This window comes from Microcaecilia unicolor, chromosome 14 (assembly GCF_901765095.1).
Source record: "Microcaecilia unicolor chromosome 14, aMicUni1.1, whole genome shotgun sequence".
Classification (NCBI taxonomy): domain Eukaryota; kingdom Metazoa; phylum Chordata; class Amphibia; order Gymnophiona; family Siphonopidae; genus Microcaecilia; species Microcaecilia unicolor.
The window spans coordinates 9,724,776-9,742,109 of NC_044044.1; the positions used below are offsets into that span (position 1 = coordinate 9,724,776).

Here is a 17,334-nt window from a genome sequence, read left to right on the forward strand (position 1 = left end):
TGATGTCTAGTAGTTTGTTCACAAGTTGGTATAATTTCTTTGAGTCTTTGTAATCTGGCCCTATTTTAGTTTTATAGTTGACCTTTTGGTCTGTATTATTGCGTATTTGTATTTTCTTTGTATTTGTTTCCATGCGTTGAGCGTGTGTTTGTCTTTTATTTTTTCCAAGCTCGTTCGAGTTTCCTGAATTGTGTTTTTATTTTTTTCAGTTCTTCGTTGAACTACGGTATGGAGTTATGCCTACGTGAGGTTCTTGTTCGTAAGGGTGCTATTTCGTCCAGCATGCTTCTGCATCTTTTTTCCCATTCTGAGAGGTAGTATATAGAGTCCGTTTGTGCTGTCCATTTGTTTTTGTATATCTGTTGCCAGAATGTTTCCGAGTCTATTTGGCCTCTTGTGCTGTAGGTTGTGTGTTCTTGTATAAGGTGTGAACTCTTTTTCCGCCATTTTAGGGATAGGTTTAGTTTGTAGTGGTCGGTCCATGTTGTTTCGGTCCATTTAATTTCTGTTATTATTAGGTTCTGGTTTGTGGACAGATTGTGTGAGATGAGGTCGAGTGTATGCCCTTTGACATGGGTTGCTTGCATGTGTGGCCATTTAAGATCCCATGAGTGGAGGAATTCCTTGCATTCTTGTGCGTTGGTAGAGTTTGGGTCTTCTAGGTGGAGGTGAATGTCTCCTAATACTAGTATATTGGAGTTGGTTACACAAGTGTTTGAAATGAAGTCCATGAAGTTAGTCTGGCCTTCGTTCCAATTACCTGTAAAACAAGACACAATTCAAATGATCGCGTAGGGTTTTGTTGTGGATTCTGATTGAGGCAATTTCAAGTTGAGGTGTTATGGACTCGGCAGTGGTTTCAGTGGTAAAGTGGGACCGATAGATTAGTGCTATGCCTCCGCCTCTCTTATCTTTTCTGGTCCAGTGTGTGATTTTGTATCCTGGAGGGCACAGGTCTAGGATTATAGGGTCCCTTTGGTCTTGGATCCAAGTTTCAGTGAGGAAGAGTAGGTCGAGATTTTCTGACATGATTCAGTCTGTTAGTATTGCTGTTTTATTTACAGCAGATCTGGCGTTGACGTAGGCCACTTGGATTGTTTGGAATGGGTCTTCTGTATTTGGTGTTAAGTGGACTTTTGTTAGTTGTCGTTTCTTTGTTGAGGTGAGTTTGTTTGGGCCCTTCTTTCCCTTCTGTTGTGGTTGTTCGCATGTAAGTGTTCTTCCTTTGTTTAGGTTGTTAACAGTTTGGAGAGGTGTGGCGTATTTGATCAATCTATGATGATTGTGTAGTATGGGTATGATGTTGTTTTCTGCAAGTGGGGTGGTTAACACTAACCACCCCACTTGCAGAAAACAACATCATACCCATACTACACAATCATCATAGATTGATCAACAATCATCATAGATTGATAACAAATAGTGTTAAGTGGATCAGTGTTAGGGAGTAGATTATTAGGAGTAGTTTGAGGGTATTCATTATGGTATATATTTCCTGTGGTTTCTATTAAGACCGTGTTGCCACAATCTGCTCTCCTCACAAGCCTGCCTTCTCCTGTTGATCAAATGCAGTGCAAAAGGCTCCTTCTCAGGCATGCCCATCCTGCTGAAGGTGTCTTTAGTTCACTAGCAATTATTCAGTTTTTACTTTGGTTTTTACTATTAGGCCTTTCAGGCCTTGTCAGTTGTAACTTGTAAAGTCTCAATATCTTGAAATATAATAGGCACTTTACTCACAGTCTGGTGATCGGACGCGTTGCCCAGGGCACAGAGATTCCACAACCCTGGGAGCTGTGTCTATGTTGGAGGTAGACACCAGAGGAGGGCAGCAGCCTCAGGCTGCCGCTACTGTCTCCAGGGCCTCCGCCGCGTTGCCCCTTCTCCTCTTGTTGCTGCTGCTGCGTTCTGGTCTCGGTGCTGTTAACTGAGCCCTCGGCGGTTTCCTCATGCCTCCATAACTCCCATGCTCCAGGGGCAGCCCCACCAGACAGTGCCCCCCTTTCCTGCTGTCGTCTGAGGAACCGGTAGGAGGGCGAGCAGGCACAGCCAGGCGCATGACCACTTACACACAGCACGGGCAGTCCCCCATGGGAGAGGCTCGATCGTCTCTCCTTGCTCTGGGTGGGCGGGTGGGTGAGGAGGCAGAGTCGGGTGCTCGGTTGCTGTCCCGCGAGCCTCGTGCGGTCCCCCGTTGGGAGAGATTCGGATGCCTCTCCCTGCTCAGAGGGCAACAGCGGGCTCACACTTTCCACCACAGGAGTAACAGTTAGAGTGGGTTATGGACCTGGGTATCTTTTTCTACAGTGCACTGCATTGACCACCTGGAGTAGCAGCAAGCAGGCTACTCCAGGGACCTGCTTGCTGCTTTAATAGGACTGACCAGAACATCTGAAGCTGTCATAGAGGCTGGTATGTACTGTTTTTTGTTTAACAGCTTTGGGGGGTGGGAGGGGTGTCTTATTTTCAGGCTCAACATAAAAGTCTGATGGCCATATTCTGAAGTGTTTGGAGACATTTTCAACTGTAGGTCTTATGCCTGCATAAGCAGCATTACAATAGTCAAGTGTTGAGATAAAGCCTGAATTAATGTGTGCAAAGTTTTTTAATCAAAAAAATTGTCTAATAGTATGAAGTTGTTGAAGATTGAAAAATCCCTTTCTCATAACTGAAATGATGTGTTCTTGAAAAGATAACTGATAATCAATAACAATACCCAGGTACTTAAATGAGTCAACCACTGGAATTGGCAAACCAAACATCAGTATTGAAGCTGGATGCTAAGAGTGGCCAGAGATCCAGCTTGCAATGGTTTTATCAGGGTTTAAGACTAGTATCAGAATAGTATCTTGTTTGTGTAGGTACAAAACAAACTCATTTGAAAAAACTCGTAGAGAATCGGTGGTAAAGCTGTGGATTAGAACTAAGGCACGGGAAGATAAAGTGACTCATCTTGAGGTCACAAAAAGTAAAGAGGAGACCAAGGGACTCAAAAACGAGCCCCTTGATCTAGTAGAAATACAGAGATAAAAAGCATAATTTCACTGTTCGTCCAGGTAAATATCCCTGTGTAATCTTTTTATTAAATGACTCTTTAGACAAAGCAATATTGCTGTAGAATAAAGCTACTTTGATCCTCTCCATTTTAGATTGAAGCCTGATTTCAGCACCTGAGGTGTGCAGCTACAGGGCTGTGGCATGTGCTCTATTATTCCTTGCTGCTTTAATTGTTAAGCATTCACTAAGTTAAAGCATAGAAACATACCAGCATGGGCGATGCTTCACCATACTCCTGCATCCAGTGGGTGCTGGAAAACAGAGTTCAAGAATGGGTTAGAAAGACATCCACCCTGTACAATAAAGAAATCAATTTAAAGGGAAACTATCCTACGAATGTAGCCAAAACAAATACTGGATTTTTACCTCTCCAGATCTCTAAGCATCAACTTTTGATTTGTAAAAAATAATACAAGAAACTCTACCACCTACGCCCAAACATATTGCAAAGCTGGTGCCGTGATCGTTCACATGCAAGGTGGAATGTGGCGGTTCCTGTGTATAAATGATCACTGTGGGTAATGCCTGTGCATCTCTCTACTCTGAGATTTGCATCTAAAGTGTATCCATCACTTTCAGGCCTGCTCAATGACCTAGTGGCAGGGCTTCATGCTACTGTGCAGGAGTCTTGGGTTTGTGTTCTCCACCTTGTTCCTGCTCCTGGCAAGGGTTGGGATGCTGTGGAAGCAGAGATCACAGCCCTTGGGGATGAATGAGGGAATGCAAGCTATTGCCCAAGAGCAACACCTACTAGCTGACTCAAGAGCATGGAGGGACAGTACAGAACTACGATCTGTGTCTCTCAGCCAGAGCACAGTCTCTGTCCCTGTTAAAAAACAGGGGGGGGGGGGGGAGGGAATGAGTAGCTGCCAAGTGCAGGCTCACACCAGTATGATCTCACTAGAAGCTGGTTCTAATTTAGCTGCAAGCCCAAAGAAATATAAGAAAATAGCTTAAGAAAGGGTACTCTTTGGCTGCGGATTGTCACTGCAATGACTAGGGACGAGATACAGAATAGGACAAAAAAATCTCCAGACCACTGTCGATGATGATGTCAAATCCTAATCCCTGTTCTGACTGATCTGAAAGCCCACAAATAGCAGGAACAAACTGGCATGTCCCGCCCCCTCCACCAACTATCAAAGATCCAGGGATAGCCCACCAGTTACTAGACTGGTCACCATAGTAGATTTGCCAACAGTTATTAGTTGATATCGTTTTTTAAAAATGTATTATCCATATTATGTACAATTCTGAACAGAGTACAGATTCACATAAGAGTGCTCTCTCATGGCATCAACTCCAGGGAAGACTCATGCTGAGATCAAGTTTACCTGGTTTGTGTTCTCTGCCTAGTCCTATCCTCTCTCAGATGTAGTATGTTTATGCTGGGTGTTCAGAGTAAACGGTGTGATATGTAAGGCTGCAGTTGAGCAAGTGGATGCTTTTAAAAGACAAGTTTAATGAAAGATCAAAGGGAATCAAAAACCAGGCTCCTTTCCCTGTCCCTGCTTCCACTCTCTGCAGAGCTATTGTTAAAAGCCACCCATGCATCAGACAGCATAGAGAATCTTGTTTTTTATGTATGTTTGTCTTGAATAGACTGTAAGCTCTATGGAGCAGGGACTGTTTCTCTTATATGTGTCTGTACAGTGCTATATATATCCCTTGTACTGCTTTAGAAACAAGTAATAGTAACAAGAGAGAGATGAGAATGGGAGAAGGCTATGCTATTCCACGGGCTGACATGCTATTTGCCCTGGTTCTTAGCTACCTAGGCTGCTGGCTGTGCGTGTCCCAGAACTCATGGCTATAGCCTGGCACATGTTGGCTGCTGAGAAAAGTAGCATCCATATCCCCAGTCACTGAGTGGTATCTGCTGACCATCCTTGATTGCCTGGTAGAGCAAGAAGAAGCAAAAATTCATACTCAGCACACAAAAATGAAACAGCATTTGAATCATGACCAGTGAAAGCAAGATTTAGTTTTGAAATCATCGCAGGATAATACTTAATTTACAGACAAACCTTGAGTAAAAAGAAGTGTAAAATGCTTATGTCAGATTTCTTGTACATTCTGTGCAGCAAGAAAAATCTACAAACAGAAAACATAAGGTGATCTCTATTTTTTTTTTTTTTTTTTACTAATTTAATGCATTTTTAGCTAGCTTTTGGGAGCTAAAACTCCCTTCCTCAGATCTAAAAACATTGAGGCATCTGGAATGAACCAGGGACCCTTAGGACAAGCAGGATACGTGGAGGGACATTTTTGATATGATGTCTAAGTCAGATTTTGGACGTTTTGTGCTAAATGTCCAAAATCCGAATAGGAAATATGGCCATTTTTTAAACTGCAAAATATCTGTCTTTTTTTTTTTTTTCAAAAATACCTTTTGTAACAAGGTTTTTTTTTTTTTTGCTTTCGGCATTTTTATTTTCAGACCATTTTCGAAAAAAACCAAACAAACCACCATACGCATGCAAAATGTAGAAAATCAAGCCAATGGGATGTAGGAAGGGCCAGTCACCCTGGCAGACTGGTCCCCCAGACATCCCAGGAGAGCAGTGGGGCACCCTAGGGGGCACTGCTGTGGACTTCATATAAATGCTCCCAGGTACACATCTCACTGCTGCGCCCTTATCTTGTTTGCTGAGACCCCCAAAACCCATCCGAAACCCACTGCCCCCAAATGTACACCACTACAATAGCCCTTATGGGTGAAGGGGGCACCTATATGTGGGTGCAGTAAGTTTCTGGTGAGTTTTGGAAAGCTCACAGTTTCCACCACACATGTAACAGGTAGGGGGCGGTATGGGCCTGGGTCCACCTGTCAACAGTGCACTGCACCCACGACTACACTATTATGGAGACCTGCCTGCTGCTCCAATGAACCTGGCTATAACATCTGAGGCTGTCATAGAGGCTTGTGAGTACTATTTTTATTCACTTTTTTTTGTGGGGGGGGTCATCCCTTATTCCTCCAGTGGTCATTTGCTCATTTAGGGCACCTTTTTATGCCTTATTCGTTACAAAAACAGGTCCAGACCAAAATGTTGAAGTTTTTGCCCTAGATGTTTTTGTTTTATTATGGCTGTAAAACGTCCACATGTTAGGCACACCCTAAGCCCATTTAAGCTCCTTGTGACTCTGGGCAAGTCCATTGTCTCAGGTACAAAAATTTAGACTGTGAGTCCTCTAGGGACAGCGAAAGTACTTGCATATAATATGTACAGCGTTGTGTATGTCTAGTAGTGTTATAGAAATGATTAGTAGTAGTAGTACTTTGAAACTCTCCTGACATGCCCTCTTCTGATTTGGATGCATTGCAGATGACATGCATAGATAAATGTTTGCAAAATAGGTTTTTAAAATATCAATTTGGATATTTTGAGAAGAAATCTGTCCAAATGGTGCTTTATGACACTTTTTGGACATTTTTCTCTTTTGAAAATGAGCCCCAAAGTGATGCACAGAAGGAGAAAGAATCCAAAGTATAGCTAAATGAAGCTAGGTTCCACATTTGGAGAGTCATCACCCAGGAAAAGGATCTAGGTGTCATTATGGACAACACACTGAAAACTTCTGCTCAACGTCAGGTGGTGGCCAAAAAAGCAAACAGAATGTTAGGAATTATTAGACAAGGAATGGAGAATAAAACAAATATCATAATACCTCTGTATCACTTCATCGTTTGATTGCACCTTGAGTATCATGTGCAATTCTGGTTGCCACATCTCAAAAAAAAAGATATTGCAGAATTAGACATGGTACAGAGAAGGGCAACCAAAATGATTAAACGGCTGGAATGTGACTCCTATGAGGAAAGGCTAGGGAGGTTGGGGCACTTCAGTTCAGAGCAGAGATTGATGAGAGGAAATGTCTATACAATTCTGAGTGGAACAGGTCAAAACAAATCCATTGTTTATTTAAAAAAAAAATACAAAGACTAGGGGACATGCCATGGAGTTAGTAAGTAGTATATTTAACACAAAACAAATAATTAAGCTCTTGAATTCATTGCCCAGGAACACTGAAAAGCAGTTAGCATAGCTGATTAAAAAAAAAGGTTTAGACAAATTCCTTGGAAAAAAAAGTCCATAAGCTGAGTAAAGCCAACAATATCCAGATCCTCTACCATATCACTGACCCTTCCAACTTAAGAAACCACACCTTGATCCTGCTCTCTCGTCCAGCTTTTGCCTGCTTTCTAATCTCCCTTTTTTTTTTCGCCAAGATCCTTGAAAAACTGGTACTATTTTAGCTTTCTCAACATATTGAACAGAGTAACATTTTTCATCCATATCAATCTGGCTTTAGGCCAAATCACAGCACTGAAACCATCCTCCTCATTATGTATGATTCTATCTGTACTGCCTTGGATCGCCATTCCTCAGTCATTATTGTCTCCCTTGACCTCTCTTCTGCCTTTAGTCTAGTGGGCCACTCTGTCCTAGTTCATTGTCTCCAATCTTTCGGTATTGCTGGCACAGTTCTTTAGTGGTTTCCAGCTACCTCACTGACTGCACTTAACAGCTCACCTTCAATCGCACCTCAGTTCCTCCCCTTCCTCTTCACTCTGGGGTCCCTGAAAGTTCTATCCTTGCCCCTACCCTCTTCAATACCTACTTTGCCCCTCTTCTCACGATTATTCAAGACTACTCCTGCATACCGTTCTGCTACACAAATGATATTCAGTTCTGTGTCATGTCTCTGATCCTTCTGCCATTTCCCGTCTTAACAATTGTCTGTCCCACGTTTCTTGCTGTCTGAACAGCAATCTTCTCTTTCTTAACTCAACTAAATGTGAATCCATTCTGTTCTCCCCCCTCTCCTTCTGTTGACGGTCACATGTACACTACAAAGATTCCATGAAATTTCTAGGCATCATCTTTCATTCATAGCTCACCTTCAAACTACAAATAGATTTAGTTATTTGTTCCTCCTTCTTTGCCCTCCATCGTCTCCATGTCATCCATCCATCCACTCATTCATTTCTTCCTCACATTAGCACCCTCTTATTCTGGCACTTGTCATGTCCTGCCTTGACTACTGCAACTCACTCTACTCTGGTCTCCCCTTTTACACCATTAAATGCCTCCATCTCATTCAGTCAACCGCTGTTATTACACAATGCCAGCTGTTTAGATCATGCCAACCCCCTCCTCAGTTCTGAACACTGGTTTCCTGTCAATGCTCGTGTCAAATACAAAATTCTTTTACTTGTCCACAAATCCCACCATCATCCCCTCCTACCTTAACTCCCTTATCATTCCCTACACCCTCCTCCGCTGTCTTTGCTCTGCTTACCGGAACCTACATACATTCCCCCTACACTCTGCTTTTCATCTTAAAATTTCAAAGAACTCTGCCTTTAGATATATTGGACCCTAACTCTGGAACGATCTGCCCCCACATCAGAAACCAACCAACCATTATTTCATTAAAGAAACTGATCAAGACTCACCCTTTCTCAGAATCTTTTCCCTTCATTATTACCTAGTTCTATGCTTCTCTTCCGTTTCTCCTCGTATATTTTCCTTCTTTTTTTTATTTGTAATCATTATAAATAAAAGAAAATAAAACATAGAAAGGAAAATAAGACAATACCTTTTTTTTTATTGGACTAACTTAATACATTTTTTGATTAGCTTTCAAAGGTAATCCTTCTTCATCAGATCGGAAATAAGCAAATGTTGATAAATAACAGTTGATAAATGTTGATAAAAAAACATTGCAGTCTCACAGGATAAGGGTGAGGTGGGTTAGGTGAGAGACAAGGAGAGCTGGGTGGATGAGGGACAGGGAGATATGCATGGTGATAAGAGGGTGACAAAGCAGAATTTTATGGGTTACAATGGGCTAGAAAACCCAGATCTTTGTTAAGTCCTGTCTGGTGGGTATCAAAATATTTAATCATTCTGACTTCAAAGGTCTTACGTTCCTGGATTGTCTTAAAGTTTCCTTTATTTGCAGACCGCTGAAGTGCCTATGTGTGGTACATCAAATGCCATAAAACAAAACAAAAAAGTCACTAACATCTCTGAACAAGTGCCTTGCACAAGTCTCCCAATGGCTGAAGGACAATCTTCTCTTTCTCAATTCTTCTAAATACAAATATATTCTCTTCCCTAATCCGTGCAACTCCCTGTCCAGCTGTCTAAATCTCAACAGAAATCTTCCCTTCAATGATTCAATACTTTTCTCTTAGCACTTATCTTTACTCTATGCATTCCCTTAAAAACGTCTACAACTTGTTCAATCAACCACCATCAAACTCTTTCACAACTCCTGACATTTTGACCATGTACATCTGCTCCACTCAGAACACTAGCTTCCAGTCTCCATCCACATTAAAATTTAAGGTTCTTCTCATAGTCCACAAGTGCCGCTCTCCCTCTGCGCCATCCTACATTAACAACCTGCTCATTCCCTACATCAACTCCCGTTCTCTCCAGTCAGCCTCCAGAAATTTACTCACCCTCCCTTCACTCTCAGCTCTAAATGAGTATTTCTCAAGAAACTGCATTTATTTTTATATAGGACCTAAACTTTGAAACACACTTCCCTCACATGTCAAATTTCAACCCTCCATTCATCTATTCAAGAAGCTCCTCAAAACCCATCTTTTCTCAAAGGTTTTTGGCACCTCGCTACCGTAGGTTTCCTCTTTCTCTCTCCTTCTATCTCCCCTACCTCTGCTTCTACCCCCCATTTCTCTTTTACTTTTAGTGTTACTTGTAAACCACATATATCAAGCCCCAAAAAATCAAATCAATCACAGCTGGTTCTAGTTGTTGATGTCAGCCCCATCCTGTTAGGGTCAAAGGAAACTGGAAGACTGGGCATCCAAATGGCAGGTGACATTTAATGTGGACAAATGCAAAGTGATGCACATTGGAAAGAATGATCTAAATCATAGTTACTTGATGCTAGGATCCACCTTGGGGGTCAGAACCCAAGAAAAAGATCTAGGTGTTGTCGTAGATAATACACTGAAATCTACTCCGTGTGCAGCGGTGGCCAAAAAAGCAAACAAGATGCTAGAAATTATTAGGAAAGGGATGGTAAATAAGACCAAAAATACTATAATGCCTTTGTGTCACTCCGTGGTGCAACCTCACCTTGAGTACTGCGTTCAGTTCTGGTCACTGTATCTCACAAAAGATGTGGAGGGGCATAATCAAAAGGGATGCCCAAGTTTTGTTCAGGACGTCCTCGCAAAACGTCCCGATGGAGGGGTGGGGAAACCCGTATTATCGAAACAAGATGGACGTCCATCTTTCGTTTCGATAATACGGTCGGGAACAGCCCAAATCTTGAAATTTTGGTTGTCCTTAGAGACGGTCGTCCCTAGACTTAGTCGTTTCTGATTTTTGGCGATAATGGAAACCAAGGACGCCCATCTCAGAAATGACCAAATGCAAGCCCTTTGGTCGTGGGAGGAGCCAGCATTTGTAGTGCACTGGTTCCCCTCACATGCCAGGACACCAACTGGGCACACTAGGGGGCACTGCAGTGGACTTCATAAAATGCTCCCAGGAATACAGCTCCCTTACCTTGTCTGCTGAGCCCCCCAACCCCCCCCCCAATACCCACTACTGTACACCACTACCATAGCCCTTATAAGTGAAGGGGGCACCTAGATGTGGGTACAGTGGGTTTTGGAGGGCTCACTGTTTCCTCCACAAACGTAACAGGTAGGGGGGGATGGGCCTGGATCCGCCTGTCTGAAGTGCACTGCACCCACTAAAACTGCTCCAGGGACCTGCATACTGCTGTCATGGACTTGAGTATGACATCTGAGGCTGGCTTAGAGGCTGGCAAAAAAATATTTTGAAAGATGTTTTTTTGAGGGTGGGAGGGGATTAGTGACCACTGGGGGAGTAAGGGGAGGTCATCCCCGATTCTCTCCGGTGGTCATCTGGTCATTTCGGCCACCTTTTTGTGCCTTGGTCATAAGAAAAACAGGACCAGGTAAAGTCGTCCAAGTGCTCGTCAGAGACGCCCTTTTTTATTCCATTACGGGTCGAGGACGTCCATGTGTTAGGCATGCCCAAGTCCCGCCTTCGCTACGCCTCCAATACACCCCCCTTGAACTTTGGCCATCCCTGCGACGGAAAGCAGTTGGGGATGTCCAAAATCAGCTTTCCATTATACCGATTTGGACGACCCTGGGAGAAGGACGCCCATCTTCCGATTTGTGTCAAAAGATGGGCGTCCTTCTCTTTCGAAAATGAGCCTGATAGTGAAATTAGTAAAGGTTCAAAGAAGAGTGACCAAAATGATAACGGGGATGGAAAGGCTAAAGAGGTTAGGGCTCTTCAGCTTGGAAGAGAGACGGATGAAGGGAGACATGATTGAGATCTACAAAACCCTGAGTGGTGTAGAATGAGTAGGGGGACACTCAATGAAATTACATGGAAATAATTTAAAACAAATAGGTGGAAATATTTTTTCACTCAATGAATAGGTAAGCTTTGGAACTCTTTGCAGTGGATGCGGTAATAGCAGTTCGCGTATCTGGGTTTAAAAAGGTTTGGAAAAGTTCCTGGAGGCAAAGTCCATAACCTATTGAGATAGACATGGGGAAGCTACTGCTTGCCCTAGGCTCGGTAGCATGGAATGTTGCCACTGTTTGGGTTTCTGCCAGGTATTTGTGACCTGGCTTGGCCACTATTGGAAACAAGATATTGGCTAGATGGACATTGATCTGACCCAGTATGGCTTTTCTTATGTTCTCATGTTCTTAAAGGAAACAAAATGTTATGCAGACTTTAAGGGCTTTAATCTGCTCCAAGTAAAAAGCCAAGAACATAAGAATAGTCATACTGGGTCAGACCAATGGTCCATCTAGCTCGGTATCCTGCTTCCAACAGTAGACAATCCAGGTCACAAGTATCTGGCAGAAACCCAATTAGTAACTGAACTAGGCCCTGCTGTGCCTTCTAGAGGCTGTTAATGCTGTATGCTGTAAACACTTCCCACGCCGCTTGGCTGTGCTTCATCTTTCCCAGACCTGGGCCCAACTCCACACCAGGTTTACTAGGTAACTCTGGATACTTGGCAGTTCAAACAATATCAAACCAGTCGGAAATTTCCTGTATTTCATTAGGAATAGTCTGTTCCCTGTGGCTACATGCCTCCCCGGCCTTAGTACAGAGTTCCAGCACTCTTATAGCTTCAACTCAGCAACAAAAAAGGAAAACAAAAAAACAAGCTCTTTTCCAACAGGTATTAACCCAGCCCTGAATCCCACAGTCGAAATCCTTTCCTCCCCGAGTTCACCAAGTCCACTAATCCTTGGGCAAAAGTTCCAGCACTTTCCCCGGCAAAAAGGTTTCCAAAGTCCATTCAGCAAAAAGCTCCAAAATTCTTTCACCCAAAAGTTCCCCAAAGTTAATTCAGTCAAAAATGTTCTGCTGCGTACTTCACACACCCCCTTGCAAACCCTCACCTCACAGCAACCTGAGGAAAGGGGACCCCCTCCCATTCATACCATCCACTAACTCCTGGTATCTTCCCCAAGGGTCATGTTTGAGCCCAGGGCCAGGTGGAAGCTACTTCCACAGGGAACCCACTCAGACACTTCTCTGGGCTTTTCTCTCAATTAATTGAATTAACCAGTTCATTAAGGTTGCTAACAGGCCCTGAGATTACCCCTTTCCCACCCGGGCTAAGGCAGAAATATTCATGGCCTCTACCTGCATTCCTTCACCAACCTCTTTGGCCTCGGTAATCACCTCCTTAGGCATTAATTCCATAGGCTAAGTCTGTCTCTCCCCAGCTGCTCCCATCTTTATTATAAGCCTGCTCAAAAGCCTCCTCCTCCTTCCCCCTGGGAGTTGTAGTCTGGTTCATCTTCTCTAAAGGAGTCTAGTGGCCTCCTCTGGGAATCAGAAGCATTGCAGTGCTGGTTAGCCTTTCTAGAGGGTTCAGGTGATCCTTCCCGAGGATGCTGGGATCGGTAGTCCCTCCATTGTTCCCACCCCCGGCTGCCTCTCCAGTGCCCCGGTCCGGAGTTCCAGTTCCTGGATCTGCTTAACCCCTCACAAGTGTCACAATGCTGTGGCTCAAGTTTTAGAAACTATGAGGAAAAGGGTAGGGAGACTAGTTAATAAAGTTTGTTTTAAATTCTAAATGTGTGCAGAACCACCTTACTGCTGAAGAAATTAGTATAAGGTGGACTAGTTACTAGAACTTGGAACTCACCCACTTTGAGTGCTGAATTCATTACCTTTAGCTATCCACACTGAACAATCATTGAAGCAATTCAAAATTGCCTTGAAGACCTGGCTCTTTACACTTGCATTCAACCCCACCTAAGGGGGATGTGGTGCCAGTCTGCTGGGTTAGTCACTCTGTTATCCCTTTTTCTTACCCTGCGGTTCCACTTTGATTTCCTCTTTCAGGACTTACCTGCCACCCTGGTCTCTTTCCTGTAGGATTATTCTTGTGTGCATGTGATTTTCTTCCCTATCACTGCCTGTGCTTTCCTGTCAAGATATCTAGAGTTCCTTTCCTTTTCCAATGAGTTTACTTGTAAACTCCTTTGGCATTATGTAAAGAAAGGCAGTATAGCAAATCCAAATAAACATCATTCCTGATGCTGACAGGTTGACCACAATACTCTCAGTGGGCAATTTGGTAGTGTTTCGAATAGATGCAGATGGTACCTTAGCTAGACAATCTTTAGAACCCCAGTGATTTGCAAAAATGCATTGTTTCCCTCCTACTGGAAGGTTGGTTGGTACACATACTCAAATATTGGCTATGTTCTCCTGGAGGCAGTCAAAAATCCAATCCTGGCTGTAGCTGCAGAGCTGATTGGGTCTTCTGGGCCTCTGCTGTCTGGGATGAGAGAAGACCCTGTCTATGCTGGGGACAGAGGGAGGAGAATACATATGCTTTTGCAAGTAATAGAACCTCCTTTATCCTCCACTCTGCTACCGCCTGGAAGAGAAGGTCGTGTCACAAATGGGTCAGGAGAGGGTCTTAAGGATGTCACTGTGCTGCTTGATGGGGGTAGCAGCCTCCTGAACCCTATTTCTGAAGAGATTTTCTCCATGGTATAGCCTATCAGCAAGCTTTTCCTACGCAATACAACTTAGGTATGAAGCCCTAGAACCATGTGAGTCTCCTGGCACCAATACTCATATTAGAAGTTCTCTGCTGTTTTGAAAATATCAGAAGTCACTTGGACTGTAAGTTTTATGCTCTCCTTTCCTTTGCCCACCAGTGAATAATGAAGCTGCTCGGTCTTCTCTTGTGGGAGAGTGTCTGCAAACTCCTGAATACTGCACACAATGTTTCATAAGTATGTAAGAGAGCTTGTATGAAACTATGCAAAAAATGGGCACAACAGAAGAATGGATACAGCTGGGGAAAATTCTGGGAGGAGATGAAGGGGAATAGATATAGCCGCTTATAGGTGGGTAGGGAAGGGAAGTTGGACTGTGGAAGGTGCAAAGAGAGAGGGGAGAAGGGAGGAGAGGGGGGGAGGAGGGTGAGGGGGAAAAATGGATATAAAAATAGATGTTGACATAGTTTGTATGTTGATGATTTTGAAAATGTTCAAGAGACTATGAGGTGTATTTTCAAAGCACTTAGACTTACAAAGTTCCATAGGTTACTATGGAACTTTGTAAGTCTAAGTGCTTTGAAAATGAGCCCCTAAGTCTCCCTGTGATTGTTATTTTGACTGTACAATAAAAAATTTTAAATAAAAAAAAAATATGAGCACAACATTCTGCAAAAAAATATCCTCTCAAAAGATTCCAATGTCTGAGCTTCTCTCCCTGAAGCAACTGAGGAGTGAGTCTTGGAACTTTTGGCCCTGTTAAGAGTGAATTTGACCACTATGCAATGGTAAGGAAGCTCTTGCTTCTTGAATTCAGGAGCCTTCTACACTCTATACATAATCAATCTTCTTATTTATAGGCGCAACAAAGGTGGTGGGGGGGGGGGGGCGGATCAACTATATTCTCATCTGTACGCCCTTGGATTCTGTGAACAGGCACTGTCAAGTTTCCTTGGAGAGGGGGAACTGGAAGATGTCCACCAGTATTTCTGCCCTGGATTTCTCCTCTGTCTCTAACTTAAAGAAACAGCCTCAACTATTTCCCGCACAAAATTAATTAATTTGAAATCCTGAGGAAGGGCTTTTATTTATATATTCTTCTTTTACTTGGTAAAAACAGATCTGACTGATAAATCTTCCTAAAATACCCTATATATAGAGTTATATTACTAGTGACTTTTGCCTTTGATTTAGATAGGAACAATGTTTTGAAATTGTATTTCCGCTACATGGCGGATAGTTTTTTGGGTTCAAAGATAAATATATTTCCTGATATATCAAGGGAATCGCAGACTAGGAGGTGTGAACTCTTGGCTTTTAAGCCAAGAATCATTGTCCTAGGTGGGACCTTCCTAGAGCGATTCCCTTGTAAGTGTTTTATTTCCTTATTACTTATTTGTTGAACCCAATAAATTACAAGAGTTTGTGGAGTTAAAAGAACAGATGAAGAACCCTCTGCAGCAACTTCCTTTAGTTACCACCGTACTGGCTGCAATTACTGATTAACCTTCCTCCCTCAGAAAATATGAATTTGTAAGATTAACCACTTGGTGTTTTTCTTATTTTCTTTGAGATTGTTTTCCTGATCTTGGATCCCCCAATTGTGGACAATTGTATATATTGTTGAGTGAAAATGTTTTTTCTTTTTCCTTATATTAATTTCTGTTTTCCTTACATTTACGTGATAAATGTGAATGTAATTAAGTAAAATGATAAATAAAAAAAAAACGGATCTGACAGTAAGTAGTTACTAATCTGGAGAAGCTCTCCCATGTGGAATCAGTTGGTGACACCATCAATGCTGTGCGAACTTGTATCTTTCTGTCCACAGAAAACACCTGCTAAGGGTAAGTAACTTGGTTTTAGAGAATCCAAGACTAGAGATCTACAGATCCAGGAATCCTAGTTCGGAGATGATCGGAGACCATTGGACCAGAATATTTGGCCCTAGAGTCTGGGGTCTGAAAGGTCGCTGACCTAGGGGGTCTGGGGTGTGAATCTCTCATGTCCTGAGTCCTGAATTCAAATTCCCAGAACAGAGATTTCTAGACACTGAACATTCAACTTCTGTGGTTAGAGATGTAGTTTAAATTTCTTTCCCTCCAACTGTGTAGGTAAATTCAGCATTAAAAACATAGTTAAACTGAACTTTTATCCCATCTTATTTACGTTATCAGTGTACTAGTTTTGGTAGAGTTTTTTGTACACTAAATCTAAAATTAGTATGCAAAAAGGTGGTGTGAACATGTGAGTTACTGATAGCACTCTTTATTACATTGCTTCTTTAAATACAATTTTTCCCTCATTCATGACACCTAGTTATTAATTTTCTGGCTACTTTATCAAAGCATCCGCAGAATTAGAAATATGTTGAACCAGGAGCAAAATAAATGTTATGAACTACAAATCATTTCACATGTCTTTTTGCACATGTCCTCGTTTAAAAACAAAATTGAAATATCTCTTAAGAATGTATCCTCGGAGCTTCAGAAATTTCCCCGAGGGCTACTATATATTTTCAGCAATTTCATGATTTGATTTCAGCTAGAGATATGGATCCATGTAATGGACTCAAATGAAAACTATTCCCCAATTCTAGATCCTTGCATATTTCTAGTCATGAAATTCTGTGGAGTCCAGCGTCACAACTCTGTGCTCTCAGCGCCGAGTTATTCAATTAAGTTGATGGTAACAGTGATACTGGAGCATGTGTCTGCAAGTGTCACAGTTCCGGGTCATACTACAGTCAGGAAGAGTGCAAGAGAGACAAAAACATAATCACACACTTAGCTTACTTAGCAAATGGAATAAAGCTTCTGCTGGTTCCTTCCTCTTCCATATATGACCGACTGATTAATGGCAGAAGCCCTTTTTTCTGGTACCAAACAGCAACAATTGCCTTGAGGTCAAGCTTCAGATTCTGCTTATTCCTGCAAGATTTTTGTAAAATATTTTATTGAGTTTGTATATATACATAATCAGATAGGAAACATAACACATGATATACTGTAACTCTTCAGTACAACTACTAAGATCTTAGATCTCCAACAATTCCAACACAAGAGCAACTCCCCCCTTACCCCCTCCAAGAGAATCGAAACAGATTAGATGTAAAATGTAAGAATATAATTAAAGACGACACCAAGCTTGTCAAAAACACATTCAATGACTATTCTTCTATCACCCCTAATACAGCATGTCTC

General features: G+C 42.4%; 1 protein-coding gene across 1 annotated transcript in view; it reads right to left on the minus strand.

Annotated features, from left to right (window-relative positions):
• The window catches only part of LOC115458280 (protein INCA1-like), a 40,981-nt gene extending 23,926 nt beyond the window's left edge, over positions 1 to 17,055 (minus strand). The window contains exons 1-3 of the mRNA XM_030188144.1: positions 16,927 to 17,055; positions 4,829 to 4,951; positions 3,263 to 3,305 (exon numbers count right to left, since the gene is read on the minus strand). Of these exons, the coding sequence (XP_030044004.1) occupies positions 3,263 to 3,305; positions 4,829 to 4,951; positions 16,927 to 16,970 (210 nt within the window). The 5' untranslated portion in view covers positions 16,971 to 17,055. The remainder of the gene's footprint in view (positions 1 to 3,262; positions 3,306 to 4,828; positions 4,952 to 16,926) is intronic.
• Between the last annotated feature and the right edge of the window lie 279 nt (positions 17,056 to 17,334).